The sequence below is a fragment of the Phyllosticta citriasiana genome (assembly GCF_038021145.1).
Source record: "Phyllosticta citriasiana strain CBS 120426 chromosome Unknown IWZ02scaffold_1, whole genome shotgun sequence".
In the NCBI taxonomy this organism is placed as follows: Eukaryota; Fungi; Ascomycota; class Dothideomycetes; order Botryosphaeriales; family Phyllostictaceae; genus Phyllosticta; species Phyllosticta citriasiana.
The window spans coordinates 1,813,240-1,830,955 of NW_027117278.1; the positions used below are offsets into that span (position 1 = coordinate 1,813,240).

The 17,716-nt window shown below is 55.4% G+C and overlaps 8 protein-coding genes across 8 annotated transcripts; 3 read left to right on the forward strand and 5 right to left on the reverse strand.

Annotated features, from left to right (window-relative positions):
• Positions 1–379: 379 nt before the first annotated feature.
• On the reverse strand, positions 380–3,663 carry IWZ02DRAFT_439750 (uncharacterized protein). Its single transcript, XM_066766795.1, has 6 exons — positions 3,247–3,663; positions 3,175–3,192; positions 3,033–3,109; positions 2,917–2,983; positions 1,501–2,846; positions 380–1,265 (listed from the first exon to the last, which is right to left on the reverse strand). The coding sequence occupies exons 1-6, from the start codon at positions 3,326–3,328 to the stop codon at positions 453–455; spliced, it is 2,403 nt and encodes an 800-aa protein (XP_066627231.1). The 5' UTR covers positions 3,329–3,663; the 3' UTR covers positions 380–452.
• Positions 3,664–4,020: 357 nt separating this feature from the next.
• IWZ02DRAFT_486733 (26 proteasome complex subunit DSS1) lies at positions 4,021–4,507 on the forward strand (the record flags this gene model as incomplete). The annotated part of the gene is made up of 3 exons (XM_066769291.1): positions 4,021–4,180; positions 4,260–4,371; positions 4,471–4,507. 3 exons carry the CDS (start codon positions 4,021–4,023, stop codon positions 4,505–4,507), a joined length of 309 nt encoding a protein of 102 aa, XP_066627232.1.
• Positions 4,508–4,972: 465 nt separating this feature from the next.
• IWZ02DRAFT_368737 (phosphoglycerate kinase) lies at positions 4,973–6,357 on the reverse strand (the record flags this gene model as incomplete). Its single annotated transcript, XM_066764395.1, has 3 exons — positions 4,973–5,742; positions 5,812–6,232; positions 6,292–6,357. The coding sequence occupies 3 exons, from the start codon at positions 6,355–6,357 to the stop codon at positions 4,973–4,975; spliced, it is 1,257 nt and encodes a 418-aa protein (XP_066627233.1).
• Positions 6,340–7,344, reverse strand: IWZ02DRAFT_21392 (uncharacterized protein). Its single transcript, XM_066762722.1, has 2 exons — positions 6,583–7,344; positions 6,340–6,361 (listed from the first exon to the last, which is right to left on the reverse strand). Exon 1 carries the CDS (start codon positions 7,188–7,190, stop codon positions 6,654–6,656), a length of 537 nt encoding a protein of 178 aa, XP_066627234.1. The 5' UTR covers positions 7,191–7,344; the 3' UTR covers positions 6,340–6,361; positions 6,583–6,653.
• On the reverse strand, positions 7,345–9,185 carry IWZ02DRAFT_19880 (uncharacterized protein). Its single transcript, XM_066762532.1, has one exon. The coding sequence runs from the start codon at positions 8,864–8,866 to the stop codon at positions 7,499–7,501; it is 1,368 nt and encodes a 455-aa protein (XP_066627235.1). The 5' UTR covers positions 8,867–9,185; the 3' UTR covers positions 7,345–7,498.
• A 221-nt stretch (positions 9,186–9,406) lies between these two features.
• IWZ02DRAFT_439769 (uncharacterized protein) lies at positions 9,407–11,871 on the reverse strand. The gene is made up of 4 exons (XM_066766796.1): positions 11,576–11,871; positions 11,035–11,523; positions 9,858–10,987; positions 9,407–9,679 (listed from the first exon to the last, which is right to left on the reverse strand). Exons 1-4 carry the CDS (start codon positions 11,604–11,606, stop codon positions 9,506–9,508), a joined length of 1,824 nt encoding a protein of 607 aa, XP_066627236.1. The 5' UTR covers positions 11,607–11,871; the 3' UTR covers positions 9,407–9,505.
• IWZ02DRAFT_472977 (Rad51-domain-containing protein) lies at positions 11,872–13,708 on the forward strand. The gene is made up of 4 exons (XM_066768980.1): positions 11,872–12,429; positions 12,482–12,549; positions 12,603–12,870; positions 12,929–13,708. Exons 1-4 carry the CDS (start codon positions 12,257–12,259, stop codon positions 13,470–13,472), a joined length of 1,053 nt encoding a protein of 350 aa, XP_066627237.1. The 5' UTR covers positions 11,872–12,256; the 3' UTR covers positions 13,473–13,708.
• A 145-nt stretch (positions 13,709–13,853) lies between these two features.
• IWZ02DRAFT_429295 (nucleoporin Nup120/160-domain-containing protein) lies at positions 13,854–17,683 on the forward strand (the record flags this gene model as incomplete). Its single annotated transcript, XM_066765980.1, has 5 exons — positions 13,854–14,511; positions 14,561–16,726; positions 16,775–16,965; positions 17,029–17,358; positions 17,384–17,683. The coding sequence occupies 5 exons, from the start codon at positions 13,854–13,856 to the stop codon at positions 17,681–17,683; spliced, it is 3,645 nt and encodes a 1,214-aa protein (XP_066627238.1).
• Positions 17,684–17,716: the final 33 nt, after the last annotated feature.

The following is a 17,716-nucleotide window of genomic DNA, read 5'->3' on the forward strand; positions in this document are numbered from 1 at the left end:
CGAGCTTGTCTCTCGCTCGAGGTGTTTAGGGGCGGTCTGAGACTGCATTGTTCGTGAGACAGAGAATGACCTTGTGCGCAACAATGCCATTGAGGAGTCTCGCGTCGACATTGGACACTCTAAGCAAGACTCGTGCCGTATCTGTGAAGTTAGAGCAGCTGGTACGCATGCTTTTTCAGAAGAGATCACCCAGACTGCAAACAGGAAGCATGCTTGAAAATACCGAATGTCTAGCTTTTCCCAAGTCTATCCAATCAACCGTTTGCAGGCCGTGCGTGTCGCATAGACGTCGTTACATTCAACCCGTCCAAAAGAGTCGGTCTGTTTGTACCTCACGTCACAGTGTCGATGCCAACTCTCTTGAGCGTGTCTTTTGCTGTGACAATCTTGAGGCCAAACCTGTCATGTGGTTAGTAAGAAACTCAAAGTAGACAGCGTCTCATGAAGAAAACTCACCTGGAATCCAAATCGTACCCCTCGCCCCACTTCGCCACTTTCTCAACCCACCTTCCACACTCTCTCAGCCTCTCCTTCTCCTGGGGGTCTTCGCCAACTGGTCCCACTGTTGCCGGCCCCTTTTTCTTCCTGAGTGCCTCGTTCTCAACCCACAGGCAAGCTGCCATCTCGTAAGTCGCGGCCGGCAAGACCCAAGTGTCGGCCTCGCGGCCGAGTGCCTTGAGTGCCGTCCAATCGTAGCACAGCACGCCGTCTCGGAGGCGGTCCTTGGCGGCGTCAATATGGCCACGGGCGCGCAGAGCCACGGCAGTCAAGAGGGCGTGCAAGGCCCGCTCGTCGATTGGTTCTGAAGTCGAATCGGGCATACTGGGCGCGGCTTCGACTCCAGAGGCCGAGTCTGACTCGAGCGAGTCGGCAGTCTCCCTCGAGATCGAGGTCTCTGTCTTCTTGATCTTTTCCGGGTTCTCTTTCTCTAAGTCTTTCGACCCCGGGGTCGACTCTGCCACTTTGCCCTTTCCAGCTTGTGCAGACTCGCTCAAGCAGCTCCATCGCAACGCCTCCATCGAATCGCTCAAATGCCGGTCGCCCATGCGCTTGTAACCGTTCCAAAAGTAAATCATCTCTTCTATCGGTGAGACGCCGACTGCATCAATCAAGGATACACCACGTGCGGCTACACGTGCTTGCCATTTTGCCAACTTGCGGGCGACAAAAAGATCGAAAGGGAGCTGGCGCGCCATGAGTCGGCGCTTGGACGTGTGTGCCGGAGTGCGGAGAAGCAGGTCCTCGGCGCGTTTCGCATGTTTGACCTGTCTTCAGTTAGCTTGGGACGAGTCGGACGATAGCCTGTGGGTCCCCAAAGTAGGAACCATCACGGGAGCCAGAAGCAACAACAGGTCCCGAGGCACGGCTGCAAACGTGTTGACAGCTGCCCAGGTGCCGCTGTGATGGCGGAAGGCAGTCTCCTGGGTCTAGCCGCAATTCGGGGAGGTGCCAATCTTGTCGAGAGCCGCTGTGGGACGAGAATTCAAAGCGCAAACGTACCGCAGCTTTTCCATCTGACTTCTGCAGCTTGCGATACACCTCTACATGAGCGCAAGCCGAAATGTACAGATACAGTCCCTGGCTCCAGTTGTTCATTTCGCAGCAACGCTGGAAGCCCTCGCTACACTCCTCGTACCGATGCACAAACATCAATGTCAAGCTTCGCTCGAACCAGTGAAGCGCCTCCACCTGTCTGAGAGGACTCGCCTTGCTGCCCTCAAGCAACGCCAGACTCTCATCCAGCTGCCTTTCCGCAACTCGACGCCGCGCATCCTCTAGCAACCACAAGTGGCTACGTGGATAACGTCGCCGCATCTCCTCCAGAAGAAGCTTGCATCTCTCGCGGGGATACGAACCACGCCCACTGCTCGGCACAATGTCACACACGCCCATCAAGCCATTGTAGTAGCCTAGTAGCATGAGACCGGCAAGCCCGCCGTAGATGTTGTCGTACAGAGTGCTTTGCCACAGCATGGCGAGACCTCGCTCGCGGTCTCCACGGAATCCCACGATCTTGAGGAGCGTTCCAAAGGCAGGAGGTACAAGGGAGAGGAGGATCATGAAGACTCCAAAGCACATGTTGGTTGAAGAGTGAATGTAAACGTCAATGGGGTCCTGGCCAATGAAAGACGGGTCCGTGGCGTTGATATCAGTTGCCATGTTGAGCGCCTCGTTCAAGTCGGAGGCAAGGGCTTCGACGTCGGCAATGTCCGAGGAAGCTGGCGAGTGGGATGCCGGAGTTGAGTCTGACGGAGAAGACTTTGATTCTTCTTGCCCCTGAATCTTGCTGTTCTTAACCTCCAAATGTCCCTCGTACTTGGAGGTCTTGGGCGAGTCTGGATGCGACTCGTCTGCATCGACAAAGCTGTTGACGCTGTCTGAGTCGTCCGAGTCTTTCTCAACTCCGGTAGAGCTTTCAGTCGTGATTTTGGAACTGCTCCCTGCTCCTGAGTCTGGCTTGGAGTGCGTCAGGGCAGCCAAGCCTTTTGCGTCTGTGGAGTTTAAGTCTCGCTGCTTGCTTTCTCGGAAATTGAGGCTCGATCGACTGCTCTGAGCTTGCCCTGTACCGTTTGCCTTTGCGGTATCCAAACTCTTTAGGTAGGTCAACTCCGACTCCATGATTGTGGTCAGCGCAATGAAGCCTTTGCGCAATTTGTAGAATCCACGAATACTCTCAGTCAAGCTCTCGTTCAAGATGCATATTATGGCGTTCATGAGCTGGGCCTGAGCCTGTATTGACGCATATTCTGATCCAGCAGGATAGATTGCGGAGCGCGAGGGGCGTCGTTGAGCGCGGCGCAGATAGTCGGCGGCCGTGTTCTCAGCTTCGGAAAGGGCGTCGGCGGCTTTGTCGAAGGACGTATCCTCAGTTCATCTGTTCCTCAGGCTCTGAATATTAAGGGACAGCTGGCGCACCTTCTTTCATTGCGCCTTGCTCGAAACCAAGTGTTGCGCGCATGAAGACGACGACTCCCCATCCTAGCTGATGAATGTCAACCGATGGAGACTTTTTAGTGCGGCAGCGCTCGTACTTTGTGGAAGGGCGTATGCTTGTCTTTGAGAAGACGCTCGGCAGTCTTCATGTCGTCGTTGATCATGTGGGCAGCAGCTATCTAGGTCAGCGGCTCGGGTTCTAGTCTGCGCATGTTTCCCGTGGTATAGACTCGTTCGCACCGGACAAGGCATCTTGCACTAGAAAAGTGTCAGTTTTCGGGAAATGTGTATGGTGAAGGGCTTGGGGGTTACATTGCTGGGCTTCATCCTCGGTGCTAAGAGAAGAATTGGAGCCGTTTTTTCCTCTGGAGCCCAGCAGCCCGCCGAGAGGCATGGCGGGCAGCAAAACGGTTGGAGAGCGTGTAGCGAAGAGGCGAGGGAGAAACGAGAACTAGAAGTGCACAGCAGGCAGCAACGAACCAAGAGCCGCAGCATTCAGGGTTTTGGGGCTGGAGCTGAGGAGGTGGAATGAAGACGGAGCGGGCTAGCTGGAGGCGGGCGAGGAGGGGCGGGCTGATATGCGGAGGGGGAGAGTTGGAGATGATGTAGGGGAACAGGAGTCGAGGAGTAGTGCCCTGGCATTATTCCTTGTCTGGCTCGGGATTCGAGCTGGGTGGCGTCCACTGCTCTCCACCACTGTCAGTCGTCGACGTCTAAGGTACCGGCACCTCGACCTGTGACATCGCCTGGGTGGTCCGTGCCTCGCGTCTCCTGCGCCCCGGCCGGCTGCCTGCCGCCTTCCTCGCCTTGGCGCGCCGCATGCCTGACCGCCCCAGAAGCTTCATTGACCTCCATCTACACCACCACACCTTGTCCATCCCCGCTACGGCCATCACGCATTACCCGTCTACTTCTCCACCGCCAGTTCCAGTCCACGTGCCGCACACCTCTCGCTTCCTCCTCGCATCTCGACAGCGCCGGCCTGATAGCTAGCCGGACTCTCATCCTCCCACCAACCCGCCCACCTCCCAAGCTTCCAAGCTACCAGCCCATCTCGCCGATCCGTCCCTCCGCCCCTCATCCACCATGTCTGCCCCGCAAAACAACAACAACAACAACAACGCCGCCGCGACCAACAAACCTAGCACCGCTGACCCCAAGGACGCGGGCGACAAGGCTACCGAGAACAGCAAGCCCGCCGCCGCGCTGGAGGAGGACGACGAGTTTGAAGACTTTCCCGCTGAAGGTATATAGTCTGTCTTCGCCTGCTGTTAAAATGATGAGCTAGGGAGGGATTAGCCGCTAATACTCCCATCACTGCGCAGACTGGGCCACCGAAGACGCCGAACTCCCCGCCGCCGCGGCCGCAAACACGCATCTGTGGGAGGAGAGCTGGGATGACGACGACACGAGCGAGGACTTTTCAGCACAACTAAAGTATGTTGGTCCCATCTTGGGATACTTCGCCCCTCAGTCATATCGCTCATATCGCCGGCGGCTGCTATCTGGTACGGATGTAGCTAACACTGCACACAGGGAGGAACTGAAAAAGGTCGACCAGAAGAGGGCTTGATTATTCCTGCCAGCGTTTACGGCGTCATAGCGAACACCGCGGCATTGTGCCCCCACGAATGGAGAGGCGAAGACGATTGTTGCCACTCGCGGCATAGAGATACAAGAACCACAAGGAATGTCGGGATAGAAGTTTACGGGGCTTGAACATCTACACAAGGGCATGATGAAGAAGGAGTGCGAGCGAGTCTAGAACTAGGCTAAAAGGAAATCTATAGTCACACAAAGCATTCGACGTCTGGTGACTCCTATCGCAGGACACAGGAAATGAGATAGAAGTGCCCAATCGGATTCCTCCCTGTTGAATGCGGCACTTGGGGCCGATGCGCATTGAAGAAAAATTTGATTCATCATCGTCGTTATCTACTATTATATGCCAATGAGCCGCCCAGAGAAATCAAAGCCTGGGGGGGCTCCCTTTTCGATGCACACCATCAGAGCCATTCGCTCACTCGTGCGCAACCGTCTAGGACTTACTCGACAGGGCAACAACACCGGGCAGAGCCTTGCCCTCGAGCAGCTCGAGCGAAGCACCACCACCCGTCGACACGTGGCTGAGCTTGTCCTCGACGCCGTACTTGGCCGCCACGGTGGCAGTGTCACCACCACCAATGATGACAATCTTGCCGTTCTGAGCAGCGGCGACGACCGTGTCGAGCGTGGCCTTGGTGCCCGAGGCGAACTTCTCAAACTCAAAGACACCGGCGGGTCCGTTCCACAGAATGGTCGACGACTCGTCAATGGCCTGCTTGTAGAGCTTGACCGACTCGGCACCACAGTCGAGACCCATCCAGCCGTCGGGGATGCCGTCCTTGTCGGTGGCGTAACCAGTGTTGGCGTCCTTGTCGAATTTGTCGGCAGTGATGAAGTCACAGGGCAGAACAATCTTGACATTGTTCTTCTTGGCCTTCTCGACCAGGTTGGGGACGGTCTCGGCACCGGCCTTGTCGAAGAGCGAGTCACCAATGGCCATGTTCTCGAGCGTCTTCTTGAAGGTGAAGGCCATACCACCGCAGATGATGATGGTGTTGACCTTGTCGAGCAGGTTGTCAATCAGCTGGATCTTGTCCGAAACCTTGGCACCACCGAGGATGGCGAGGAAGGGGCGCTGAGGGTTCTCAAGAGCCTTGGCGAAGTACTCGAGCTCCTTCTTTACGAGGAAGCCAGAGGCCTTCTGGGGCAGGTCGACACCGACCATGGAGCTGTGTGCGCGGTGGGCAGTGCCAAAGGCGTCGTCTGTGACAAGTCAGCGTCTGCTCAGGTGCGTCGCATTTCTTGACAACTGCGGGTTTGGTGACGACTCACTGATGTAGACATCGCCCAGAGCAGTGAGACCCTTCCTGAATTGGTCAACGGCGGCCTTGTCGGCCTTGACCTTCTTGCCCTCGGCATCCTTGGAGCTGCCCTCCTCCTCGGCATGGAAGCGCAAGTTCTCGAGCAAGACAATCTGGCCGTCGGTGGCCTTGTTGACGGCCTCCTCGACCTCGGGGCCAACGCAGTCCTTGGTGAAGACGACGCTGCGGCCCAGAAGCTTCTCGAGCTCGGGAACGACGGGGGCCAGGCTGTACTTGGGGTTGGGCTTGCCGTCGGGACGGCCCAGGTGCGACATCAGGACCACTGCCTTGGCGCCATTCTCAATGGCGTACTTGATGGTGGGCAGAGCACCGACGATGCGCTGGTTGTTGGTGATCTTCTTGTCGCCATCGAGGGGGACGTTGAAGTCTACCTATGGATGTATTAGCCCTGCGCCTTTGCCACTGTGAATGTAGTTTTTAGGAGACGTACGCGGATCAGGACGCGCTTGCCCTTGAGGTCGACGTCAGTGATGGCGAGCTTGTTGGAGAGAGACATTTTACTGTGCAGTGGTTAGCTTGATCTGACAGGACGCCAGAGAAAAGAAAAGATGGCAAGCTCCAGAGATTGCGCCTAGTTCTTGCAGCCCGGAATCGGCGTGCCAACGTGGAGGGATGTCTCCATATGAGGGGCACTCTTGGCGCGGCAAGCCGTGGCATCGTCACCAGGGCAATCGATCGCAGCTCACAAGCCGTGAATGAAGCAAGACAAGGACAAACTTACTTGTGTGGTGGAGGGTATGTGTTGAGGAATTGAAGAGGAAACGATGGAGGGGGGAAGAAGAGGGGCTCGACTCAATGTTTTCTGTGCTGAGGCGCGGGGTCTTTTAACTTGGGTAGTGGGGCAGACCCGAGAGTCAGGGACGCACGTCCGCCCCTCCTGCCTGACTGACAACAATAATCGTCAACAACATCATACATCTTTCGAGATGACATTGATATCGTCTGATTGCGCTTCTTTCGCTGCCGTTTTGCTCCACTGCGAGCCCCTGGATCCGCTCCCTCACACCAGCTCCATGCCCCGCTATAATTCACCTCGGACGCTACGGCCAACTGTGTCTGACTTCGGGACTTTTCGCCGACCTTCGCCTCGTCGGATACCGTGATGGATGCTCCACAAATTGTTGATGGATTCTTTGGCTGGAATACTCCAATGCTGGCCAAGCCTCGCCAGGCTGGAGTATTTAGCCGCTCGACCTCGCACAAGAGACTACCAACATGTACATTGGTCAATTTCAAGTTTATCACATGGATCCAACCATCAACTTTGCATCGAGGCTTGGAAGCAAGAGTCGTAGCACGCAGGACCAAAGACTGGCAAGCAGTGAGCATTCATCGCGCCAAAGGAGTGCGGACATGAAGCAGTCAAGATCTCAGCTACACGGGGACAGGGAGCGCTCACGGATGCATCATACCAAGCGATGATGACAGGTGAGGTAAGCTCCCCTAATCCCGTCTTTGCAGATTTCAGAGTCTTGTTCCCCTCGATTCCTTCCTTTTCATGAGAATTCCTCAATTACCATATCCTTCTCCAAACACAACAGGAACAATTTCAGAGGTGCAAGTAGAGAAGTAAAAAGTAAATTATTACCCGTTCGCCTTTGCACTTCAACGCCTCATCCTCGTCATCTCAGTCATTTTCACTTCTTCTCTGCACCAGGCACTTGTATCTTTTCCTCCTTCTGCCCATTCTCTTCGGCAAATCTAACCCTTTTGCCGTTTTCATTACTCCCACCGTTTCTCCCATGGCCCCCGCCGATCCACCACTCTCTCAATTCCTTCGTCCTTCCCAGGGAGGCCTCGATCCTTTCACCCCAATTCGCCCGCTCAACTCTCCTGGCGCTCTCTTCTTTCCTCGCCGCTGCAGTGCGTGGGTCGGTAGGTCCAAACACGCGGGATGTGGCCTTTACCCAGACTCGCGCGTTCAGGATTTGCGTGAGGAGTGAGGGACCTCGTGAGCTTTGATTCTCACTACCGCTGGGCTGCAAAGATGCCGAAGAAGGAGGGCCAGCTGCAGATACTAACTGCGTCCCCAAGCGTATTCGAGATGGAAGAGAAGGCGGTGCAGGTGCTGCACGCAGCGGCGTCATCGCCTCATTGCTTCCCTCCCTGCCACCCGTCGAACGGGACTGCGATATTGAGCCCAAGCCCCAAGGCAGACTTCTTTTCCAGCCCCACAACTTGGCAGCCTCTCCCTCTCTTGCCGTCGTTGCTGCCTTCGCGCGGAATGGACTCCAGTCGATCGGCGAACCAGATCCAGACGACTTGTTTGACCGAAAAGAAGTGGGCGACGAGGAAGATGACGAACCGCTCGTCCACGGCCTCGCCACGACGTTGACGCCCGCCAGCGCCAGTGGGTACGGCGTCGCTGGCGGTGCGAAGATTGCGTCGCGCGTCGGCGGGTGTCCCGGAGGTCGCGCGATGCCAGCTGGAAGCGGCTGCGGCGTCCAGTCTCGCTGGTAAGTGCATGAGGAACCATTAGGATCGGAGGGGATGGCACTGTCGGAAATGGACCGTGTATGGCTGTTTAGGCGCTGACCTTTGTGGTATTGACTTGGACAGCGGTCCGAAGGAATTGGGGGAGTTGGGAAATAAGAGGGGGGTTGCTCGAGAGGGCTACACTCGTACCCGCTGTCCGATTGCGGGCAAGAAATTAAGTCCGTTGGAGGGCTGACAGGCGAAGGTACGGTGAATCCGTGCGGTCCTCTTTCTTCCTCTTCTGCATACGTATAATCTCCAGCTTCCACGCTCGTGTTTTCTGGGAGCGCTTTTCTTGTCGCCATCTTCGTCCTCGTCGTTGTTGATTCAGGCGAAGGACTACCACTTCCCAACCTCCGCAAGCCTCGGTCACCTCGGACCCGACCGGTAGGTAGCGCAGCAGGAGAAGTCGTCGGTCGAGGCAGCAGTTGCTGCGCAGGCATGCGGCGATAGGGCCGCAGGAAAGGCAAGGGACTCGTTTGGTGCCGCGTGCGGCTGCACGGTTCAGGAGGGCTTGCTTCTGGCGCCATCTTTTTTGATGGTTTGATGGGACACAGGCTATCAAAGACTGAGGTCAATGTCGGTCTCCTTCGCGGAGAGCTAATCGAGAAGTTGGTGAGAGGGGGTTTGACTGAACAGACGCGCCGGGCGTCAGCAGGCTTGGTCAATTGAAGTTTTGTTGGTCCTTGGCTGAAGGATAGAGCTGAAGATGTGGAAAAAATTTCGTCGAAGTCAGGTAAGAATGATGATATATGTAAATTTAGCAGTGTCGGAGCTACTGAACGTCACTGCGCCAGGAGGGTTGAGTGAGTCAAGAAATGCAACTGAGACAGTTCCTGGGTTGGTCTCTGCGTTGTCTTCGAAAGCACCGAAGCGAAAACAGAAGCACATTTGGCACAGAGCACAGTGACAACGGAAAGTGGAAAGGCTCCTGCTTGCCGTCATTGGTTTGACCACAGACATGTCGTGCGAACGGACGTCGAATAGGCTCGAGCTAAAGCGCTGAGTGATGCACATATTTCTCTCTTGCAATACTTGCCATGCCATGTAGATATGCCCAAAAAAAAAAAAAAAAAAAAAAAAAAAAAAAAAAGGCTTCCAGATGCAATTGAGCATGTCAACAACTCATGATTTGACTTTGCAAAATGCAAAAAGGGACGCAGGAATGTTTAAAGCTTCCCCCTTTCCAAAAATCGCACCGGCAAGTCGACATGTCGTGCGCGCAAAAACTCGGCAATGTTCTTGCCCAAGAAGTCGTAAGAGCTGGAGCAGCTGACGCCGCGGTCGAGATGATCGTGGAGCAGGAAGTGGACGGCACGGAGATTGGGAAGTTCGAAGCGGTCCTGAACATGGATCAGCAAATCAGTCACTTAACACCAGGTATCAGAGGCATCACAGCGGGTGTCGAAAGGAAATGGCAGGTCGCTCGGTCTACCCTTGGGATAGAACAAGTGCTCCTCCGGACCGGCTTCCTTGCCAGGGACTGCCGATTTCCGCCGCGCCATGGGGACATGAACTCACAATTGCCTTCCCGGTGTATTCCTCGGCCAACAACTCCTTGACCGCGTCCACGCTCAACAAGCCCTTCAGCCAGTCCCACTCGTCCGCAAAACGTACCCAGAACCCAACGTTGGCGTTGCTGCCCTTGTCGCCGCTTCTGGCATGGACAATCCATCCCAGAGGGCCCCTGACCGTCTTTCCGTATGCTTCCAAGCTCACTTGTCCGTCTGTTGTCGGCTGGCTTGGCTGCTGCTTTGGCCAAACCTTCGTCTCCGATGGTGGCGCTACTTCCACTTCCTCACCTGTGTGCATGTAGACTTTGTGCTGCAGGTCTGCCTGCGGCAGCAGAGTCACGTAGTACTCGTAGATGGGGCGGGGGAAGGCCTGACGGAAGTCTAGATGGGGCGTCGCACCCGGATAACCTTCCATGACAGGATCCATACACGGCCGCAAGAAGCGCTCGGGCATCAAATCTTTGGCATTCGGCGCCTGGGCAAAGACGCGAAAGTCGACCGTGGCGGCATTTTGATTGGTAGGATTTTCCGGAACTGACCCGTTGGTGGTGAAGGCTAGCTTCGAGAAGCGGTGGATATGCGGAGACAGCATTTTGCGGATTTGAGACTCCATCATGGTCGCCTTCTCCTTGATGTCCAGCCCAACGAGGAACCAGTGGAATTCGGCTTGATAGCCTCCTTTTGCCGTGATGCCGACCTTGGTTGTTGGCGGGGGAAGGTCTGCCTTGACACCATGCAGGGCGACTCGGTCGGTGGAGAGCTGCTCGAACCAGAGGTCAGAAAGCAGGGCGGTCACGTCCGAGTTGAAGTACCAAGGCCCTTGAATTTCGTACAGTAGTTGACTGGTGCAGGTGTCGACAGACACCTCTCCGCCAGTACCGAGATTTTTGGTAATTACGACGGCCCCTGAGCTCGAGATTTCGGCAATGGGGTACCCAATGTCGTCCCAGCCCTTGGATGCGAGACGTTTGAAGCCACTGAAGTTACCGCCGCAGACGTAGTTGGAACATTCAATCAAGTGGCCGGCTACAAAAGCGTTGGCAAGCTGGAGTAGGTCGCTACGAGTCCAGTTGTGCCACCAGTACGCGGCGCCGATTACCGGGGCAGCGTCTGACACTCGGCCGCAGACGACGATGTCTATTTGATTCAGCATAGAGATTCACGATGAGGGCGTGTCTACAAACCGGCTCCACGAGCAAAGGCCTCTGCAATGCCCAAGCCACCAAGATAAGCTTGAGCATACGTGGGTTCAAAGTTCCAGTCTTTAAGAATCTCTCCAGTGCAAATGTTTTCAAATTGAGACTGCCCCGACTCGAGAGCGTTTTGGACTGCTGGCAGGACCTCGTCTCCGGATATCCAAGCCACATTCAGATCCAAGCCTTGGTCTTGGACCATCTTGGTGACGATTTCATGGAGCTTGCGGGTGTCGGAAGCCCCGGCATTGGCAGCGACTTTGATGCCATGTTTGGCAATGTGCGGCAATGCTGGGCCAAGGGCTTCGAGAAATGTTGGCTCATAGGCATCCCCTTCGGCATCTGTTTTGGCAACGCCACGGGAAGTCATGTTGGCCTCTGACATCCAGTCTCCGATGATGACGTCAACAGGGTCCGTAGCAAAGTTGGCTGACAGAGCGCGCATGGCATCGCGCCGGTCTGTTGTTGAGCCAGAGCATCCTGTCATTGTTGGCAAACGGATTTGACAAATGGGAACTGAGCGGCTGGGTACCTGCAATTCGAACTGGTCGCTTCTCAGACATGGCTAGAGGATGTTGAGTTAGATTCGAAAAAAGAAGAAGACAATCGGATGCTGCTTCTACGTCCGGAGAGAGTGGAGGGCAAAGAGTGAAATTTGCAAGTTATAGGAAAAGGAGACAGCGCGTATCACTTTCCAGGCCGAGGCTAATGCCATGACGTTGAAGAGGGTCCTGTCGTGGGGAAGCAGTAGTCCATAGTTGCCCCTCGGCCGGATACCGAGACGTGCGGGGACGTTGCTCGAAGCTGGAGGCTTGTCCCCGCCTGTGATACTAAGGCACACATCAGTCATCGGCTAGCTCGGTCCGGGCCTTGGAGACGTGAGCACAACAGCTGGTCGTTCTCAGCATATCGGCCGTGTCTTGTGGAATCGAAAGTTGCAGTCCAAGATGGGCGACAGTGTTTGAGGTGGGTGTGGCTCGAACAAGCCTCTCGGGGAAACTTTGTGCCTCAGGCATAAGTCGACGCTAGGCAGCAAGAGCATGTGAGGGCGCGATTCGCCACTCCACTTTGCCAACGCGTCGCCTTCGTCTAGGTGTCGCGCGTCCATTCTCCCTCTGTCAACACGCCCGCGCCACCCCAACCCTCGCTCACCAGACTCCTTTGCAGCCAACAACACACTTCACCCAGCCTCCAGAAGCCGTCCGTAATCATCATGAGCGCCGAAGAGGACCAGCAGTCCCAATCGGGCTTTGACGATGGCTCCATGGGCGCGCCCGGTGCCCCGACGCCCCTCACAGCGCTCGAGGGTGTGAATGGCCTGACGGCGCGCGACATCAAGCTCATCATGGATGGTGGTTATCATACCGTCGAGTCTGTGGCTTACACGTATGTCCCCACGCATTCCAAGGCCATCTTTCCAACGCTGACATGACCACAGGCCTCGGAGGCTATTGGAGCAAATAAAGGGAATCTCGGAGCAGAAAGCCTCAAAGATATTGGCTGAAGGTCAGTCATGATCATCCGGGCCTCGTCGACAGCTCCGGCTGACCCTCGTCTAGCGTCGAAACTCGTTCCTATGGGCTTCACAACAGCAACCGAAATGCATCAACGTCGAAGTGAGCTCATCTCCATTACAACCGGGTCCAAGCAGCTGGACACCCTTCTCGCTGGTGGTATCGAGACTGGCTCAATCACCGAGATATTTGGAGAATTCAGGACCGGTAAAAGTCAAATATGCCACACGCTTGCTGTGACATGCCAATTACCCTTTGACATGGGTGGCGGCGAGGGCAAGTGTCTCTACATTGACACAGAAGGAACTTTCAGGTCAGCATCATTCTCACCAAGATGTCCTTGCTGCGACGAACCCACTGACCTGAATCAGACCTGTGCGTTTGCTAGCTGTTGCGAACCGCTACGGCCTCTCCGGCGAAGAAGTCCTTGACAATGTCGCCTATGCTCGTGCATACAACTCGGACCATCAACTCTCGCTTCTCCAACAGGCCGCTCAGATGATGACAGAAACGCGATTTTCCCTTCTTGTAGTCGACTCCGCAACATCCTTGTATCGTACAGATTTCATGGGCCGAGGAGAGCTGTCGGCGCGTCAAGTTCACCTGGCCAAGTTCATGCGCAACCTGCAACGGCTTGCCGACGAGTTCGGCATCGCGGTCGTCATCACGAATCAGGTCGTAGCCCAGGTCGATGGAGGACCCAGCGCCATGTTCAATCCAGACCCGAAGAAGCCTATTGGCGGCAACATAATTGCCCATGCCAGTACGACAAGACTGAGCTTGCGCAAGGGCCGTGGCGAGACGCGAGTTTGCAAAATCTACGACAGCCCGTGCTTGCCTGAAAGCGACGCCATGTTTGCCATCAACGAGGATGGAATTGGTGACCCAAGCCCGAAGGATCTCGAAAAGGACTAGAGGGCAAATAAGCAGGTTGATCATCAGACGAACTTCTCTTCTTTTTGCATGTTTTGTTGCTTGTCATGAGTGGCATCGATGGAGTTTGTTTAGCAAGGCGTTGTGAAGGACTTTTGGCTACGGAAATGGTGTTTTAGCTCAGGTACTTGCGTAAATGGTAGATTGCTAGAGATTGTTCAAATGAACAAAGCAGCGAGCAACTGTGGCTGTTGTGGCGGTGCACGCGTCGATCCCAGTCGGCGAAGCTCCAAAGTTTCGCGTTGCGTGTAGCTGCAGACGCTCCAGCTCCACAACCGTCAACACCGCTGCCTGTCCCCCGCGCCCGTCGACCACCACCTTGCCATTCCAGCCCGCGCCTGTTCCTCACTGAATGGCGCAGGCATGGCCACCTCTGTTGCTCCTCTCCTCCATCGGGAGACGCGCCTGAATCTCGACCCATCCTACGCCGGCACCACCATTGGCTTCATCCTACCGTCCCACGGCAATTCGTCCTTCTTGTCCCGGTCCAAGGGCACGCGCCGAGTCCTCCAAGACCACTACCAGGGCTCTGACGAGACTGGCTTCGTGCGCCAGCATCTCGCTGCGGGGGAGTCATCCATCTTCTTCCGCCAGAAACACACCCATCCGCGAAGCTTCCTGTGGAGGATCTTGTCTGAGCGCAAGATATTAGAGTTGCGCTCGGTGGACCTCACAGTCGACAAACACCAAAAGGGTGAAGCTATCTTGACCCTACTCCTGGAGTTTCCAAATCCAATCCAGCCTTTTGGTGTCGCCCTCGCGGAGCCTGCTGAGAAAGACTCACTGAATGTTTTCGTCCTCACAATCGCGCGCGAGCTTTACACCCTCGATCTTCCGAAGGACTTTTTTATCCGACCAGCAGCATCAGAAGTAGAGGCCGACATTTGGTGCAAGTCATGCATTCCCTCGGCGTTCACTTTGCGCACTCCGTACCGCTTAGTCGCCCCAAGCGCTCAAGAGCTGCTCATTTCTCTTGAAGATGGACTTTTGTTGCGCTTGACAAGGAATGCTGCCGACGACGGTAGGAGCGATCCAGCACACTCATTGAGATTCCGCTAAACTTGCTACAGGCTCATCGTGGCGCGAAACTTTTTATGGCGAGGGCGGCTTTGGCTCTGCATTGAAAAGCTTCTTGCCATGGAAGGGCAGCCGAACCATTCGCTTTGGAGATCGCGACCTCCAAGCTTCGACCGCCGCTGCGATAGAGCATTCCCCCGATCAACAACACATATGGACCGTCTCGCTGAACCACACACTCAGATCATGGAATGTAAAGAATGGCAGAGTGGGGCTGGAGACTGACCTCCTCGGCGAAAACAATCGAGATCCACAGAACATGGCTCCGTTTTTCGTCGGTGCCGAGCAGCGCAAGCTGATGCAAATACTGGAGGTCCAGGCGCCTCGGGACGGTGATGAATATTTCATCGTAACCTACTCGCCAAAGCGCCACCAATTCAAGTTCTGGGGCGTAAGAGATGCGGATTACCAAGGCCATGGCATCCATGACGTCCAGCCCGATTTTGTCTTTACACCTCCAGTCGACGAGCTAATGAACACGACGGTTTGGAACTTGGAGGAATTCTGCATCAAGCCCAAGTCTGGCTGGCGAGATGCGGACCTCTGGATCCAAGTCAGATCAGGGCCAAGATGCTCCGTCTTCAACCTCCGTTTCAGCCTGTACGACGACCTGGAGCAGCTCGAAGACACATGGAGAAACAACTGGACCACCGTCGATGCAGGATCGCTTACCGCAGATTCGTTGAAGGCAACTCCATCAAATCCGCGTGATCTCGATATGGAAGACCCGTCATTCCATTCCCGCAGCGTCACGGAGAAGTACCTCGAATTCCTCTTCTACCCCGGCCGATTTACCATTCCCACGCTCGAGGCGGCTCTTGGGGTTTATCTTAGGGGCCTGTCAGACGAGTCTATGCGGCTATACACCGCTGCAGGCAAGATGTCTCTGAAGGAAAAGATTTCCATCGCCGTTGCAGTAAAGGTTCAGAGACGACAGGGATCAGACGGCTTGGATCACGATAAGCAGGAGCTGGACCTAGCAAATCAATGGCAGGTGTTTTATGGAGTTGTCGAAGACTTCCACAAGCGACGAGGAGAACCCATCGGTCTTGTTTATGACTTCGACAACAGCCTGCCATGGTTACTCCACGCAGACTACGTGTCTCCAATCCGTACATGCTCCGAAGTCGAGATCCTTCGTTTGAACGAGGACAAGTTTGCCGGCTCTGAAGATCCTCCGCTCTCCCGACCCTTATTCTCTTCTCTCCAGGATGACTTGTCGATCAATGTAGCAAAGCTGCTCACAGCCGCTGCAGTCTTCCGCAAATCCTTCCCTTCTTCCTTCAATTACCAGCTCGAACTCGCAGTTCGACGCGAGGTCGCGCAAGAATCGTCATTTTCAATTCTCGACCGCATGGCGCAATTTGAAGCCTACTGCAGCATTTGCGATCAAGTAACGGATGACGATTTTGAGAAGCTCAGCTCACATCTCGACGATCTGGGTGGCTTCCAGGGAATTACGCAAGAGCTCGTCGTCGCTGCATTGGAACGACTAGACGAAAGTACCCGTGGACATTCGCAGTTAAAAGCTATTGCAGGTTATGGGGCAAAAACGCTCATCCGCGGTGCACAAGAAACCTTGGAGTTGACATATGAGATTCTTCTGGACCTCCTGGTGCTCATTGCCTTTGTTGGCACAGATTTTGAGAACCCCCAAGAGTCTCTACCCGATCTCGATGTGGCCGAAATATACCCCGTGTTGATAGAGAGGTTGAAGGGAGCTCTGATTACCAGGTGGCTGGCACGAACCGTCCGGGCAGATCCACAAAAGACTCGGAGACGGTCTTCGTCAGTGACTTCTGAAATGGACATTGGCGAAAACCCCGTCAAGAAATGCACAGCAACAGTCACCATTTTCGAGAGTCTATTCATCGGCGATTGGGCAACAATGCGCACGCCTGATGGGACTCTGCCTGAGCTCATCACCTACTGGTGTCGCGCGTGGACCTTTGGACTCCCATTGCCTGAAAGCTGGGAATTTGTGTCTGGCGGTGTCATGAGCAATCTGCTCAAGCATGGAAATATCGACCTCGCATCAGAGTTTCTGCCTTTTCTGCCAAGTAATGTCTGGGGAACCTATCTCAGGGCTCGTTACTACCTCGCCATCGGAAAGGATGAGATGGCGAGCATCTACTTCAACAAGGCGAGCTACGGTTGTGGTACGTTATGGACACTCTGCAAAGGGGAATTCTTGCTGACAGTAGCAGGTTTCTTTGACATTTTCAACGTCGACACGTACGGCTTCTTGAATGCGGAAGAAAGAGACTCGTTCCGCAGGGGACTTGGCCCTTTCTGCCATCACGTAATGAACCTCTTTGACCGAGCAAAATCTCACGTTTTCGTGGTGCAGTGGGCGGAACAGGCGCTCATGTACCAGGAGGCAGCGTCACACCCCAAGGTATGTCGTAATTGCAAGACGCGAGCGTCTATATTGACATCAGCTCACCTCTACGTTCTGCAGAGCATTCAAGAAATCCTTTCTCGCCTCTTTCACGCCAGCGTCGCCTGCTCCAACTTCCGCAGCGCATACGGCGCGCTCATCCGCTACGAAGATGTGCGACTTCGCAAAGCATCGCTTGCTTCGCTCGTCAAAGCCATGGTGACGCAGCATCGTGAAAAGGCGCTCATCGCCCTGCCTTTCAGTCACGATCTAGACGCCGTCGACGAAGTGCTGGCCTCGCTAGCGCGCGACGCGCTTAATGTGGCCTCAGGGCCCGGCGAGTCATACCACCGCACGCTGTACGCGTTCCCGCGTCGCCAAGAACAACTACCGCGGCGCTGCGCACGCCCTGTACGACCAAATCTCGCGGCTCAAGGCGTCGGCGACGGCGCTGCACGACCCCAAGGACGCGCGCATCGTCAATCTCTTCCTCGTCCTCATCAACACGCTCGCCCTCGTCAAGGACGACGACCGCTACCTGCTCGTCGGCCAGCGCGAGAGCACCTCGGCCGACGGCGTCGGCTTGGCCAAGCAGGTCGTCAAGCGCCGCATCCTCACGCTCGACGACATCCGTCGCGAGTACCAGGACGAGCTGGATCGCGTCGCGGCCATGGAGACGGGCAGGTTCGCTTTTGGCATGGCGGCAGCGGGCGACGGCGATGTCGATATGCTCTAATTGATAGAGTGATGGGATGAAGGCCTTGCTTGC

Excerpts from the sequence above, each read along its gene's own strand:
- IWZ02DRAFT_439750 (XM_066766795.1), bottom strand. The coding sequence starts at position 3,328 with ATGCCTCTCGGCGGGCTGCTGGGCTCCAGAGGAAAAAACGGCTCCAAT. Across the intron at positions 2,984-3,032 it reads AGCATACGCCCTTCCACAAA|CTAGGATGGGGAGTCGTCGT; the intron begins GTACGAGCGCTG and ends GACATTCATCAG. Across the intron at positions 1,266-1,500 it reads AGTCAGATGGAAAAGCTGCG|GTCAAACATGCGAAACGCGC; the intron begins GTACGTTTGCGC and ends AACTGAAGACAG.
- IWZ02DRAFT_21392 (XM_066762722.1), bottom strand. The coding sequence starts at position 7,190 with ATGCTCACTGCTTGCCAGTCTTTGGTCCTGCGTGCTACGACTCTTGCT.
- IWZ02DRAFT_19880 (XM_066762532.1), bottom strand. The coding sequence starts at position 8,866 with ATGGCGCCAGAAGCAAGCCCTCCTGAACCGTGCAGCCGCACGCGGCAC.
- IWZ02DRAFT_439769 (XM_066766796.1), bottom strand. The coding sequence starts at position 11,606 with ATGTCTGAGAAGCGACCAGTTCGAATTGCAG. Across the intron at positions 11,524-11,575 it reads GCGACCAGTTCGAATTGCAG|GATGCTCTGGCTCAACAACA; the intron begins GTACCCAGCCGC and ends CAACAATGACAG. Across the intron at positions 9,680-9,857 it reads AATACACCGGGAAGGCAATT|GACCGCTTCGAACTTCCCAA; the intron begins GTGAGTTCATGT and ends ATCCATGTTCAG.
- IWZ02DRAFT_472977 (XM_066768980.1), top strand. The coding sequence starts at position 12,257 with ATGAGCGCCGAAGAGGACCAGCAGTCCCAATCGGGCTTTGACGATGGC. Across the intron at positions 12,430-12,481 it reads GTCGAGTCTGTGGCTTACAC|GCCTCGGAGGCTATTGGAGC; the intron begins GTATGTCCCCAC and ends ACATGACCACAG. Across the intron at positions 12,871-12,928 it reads GACACAGAAGGAACTTTCAG|ACCTGTGCGTTTGCTAGCTG; the intron begins GTCAGCATCATT and ends GACCTGAATCAG.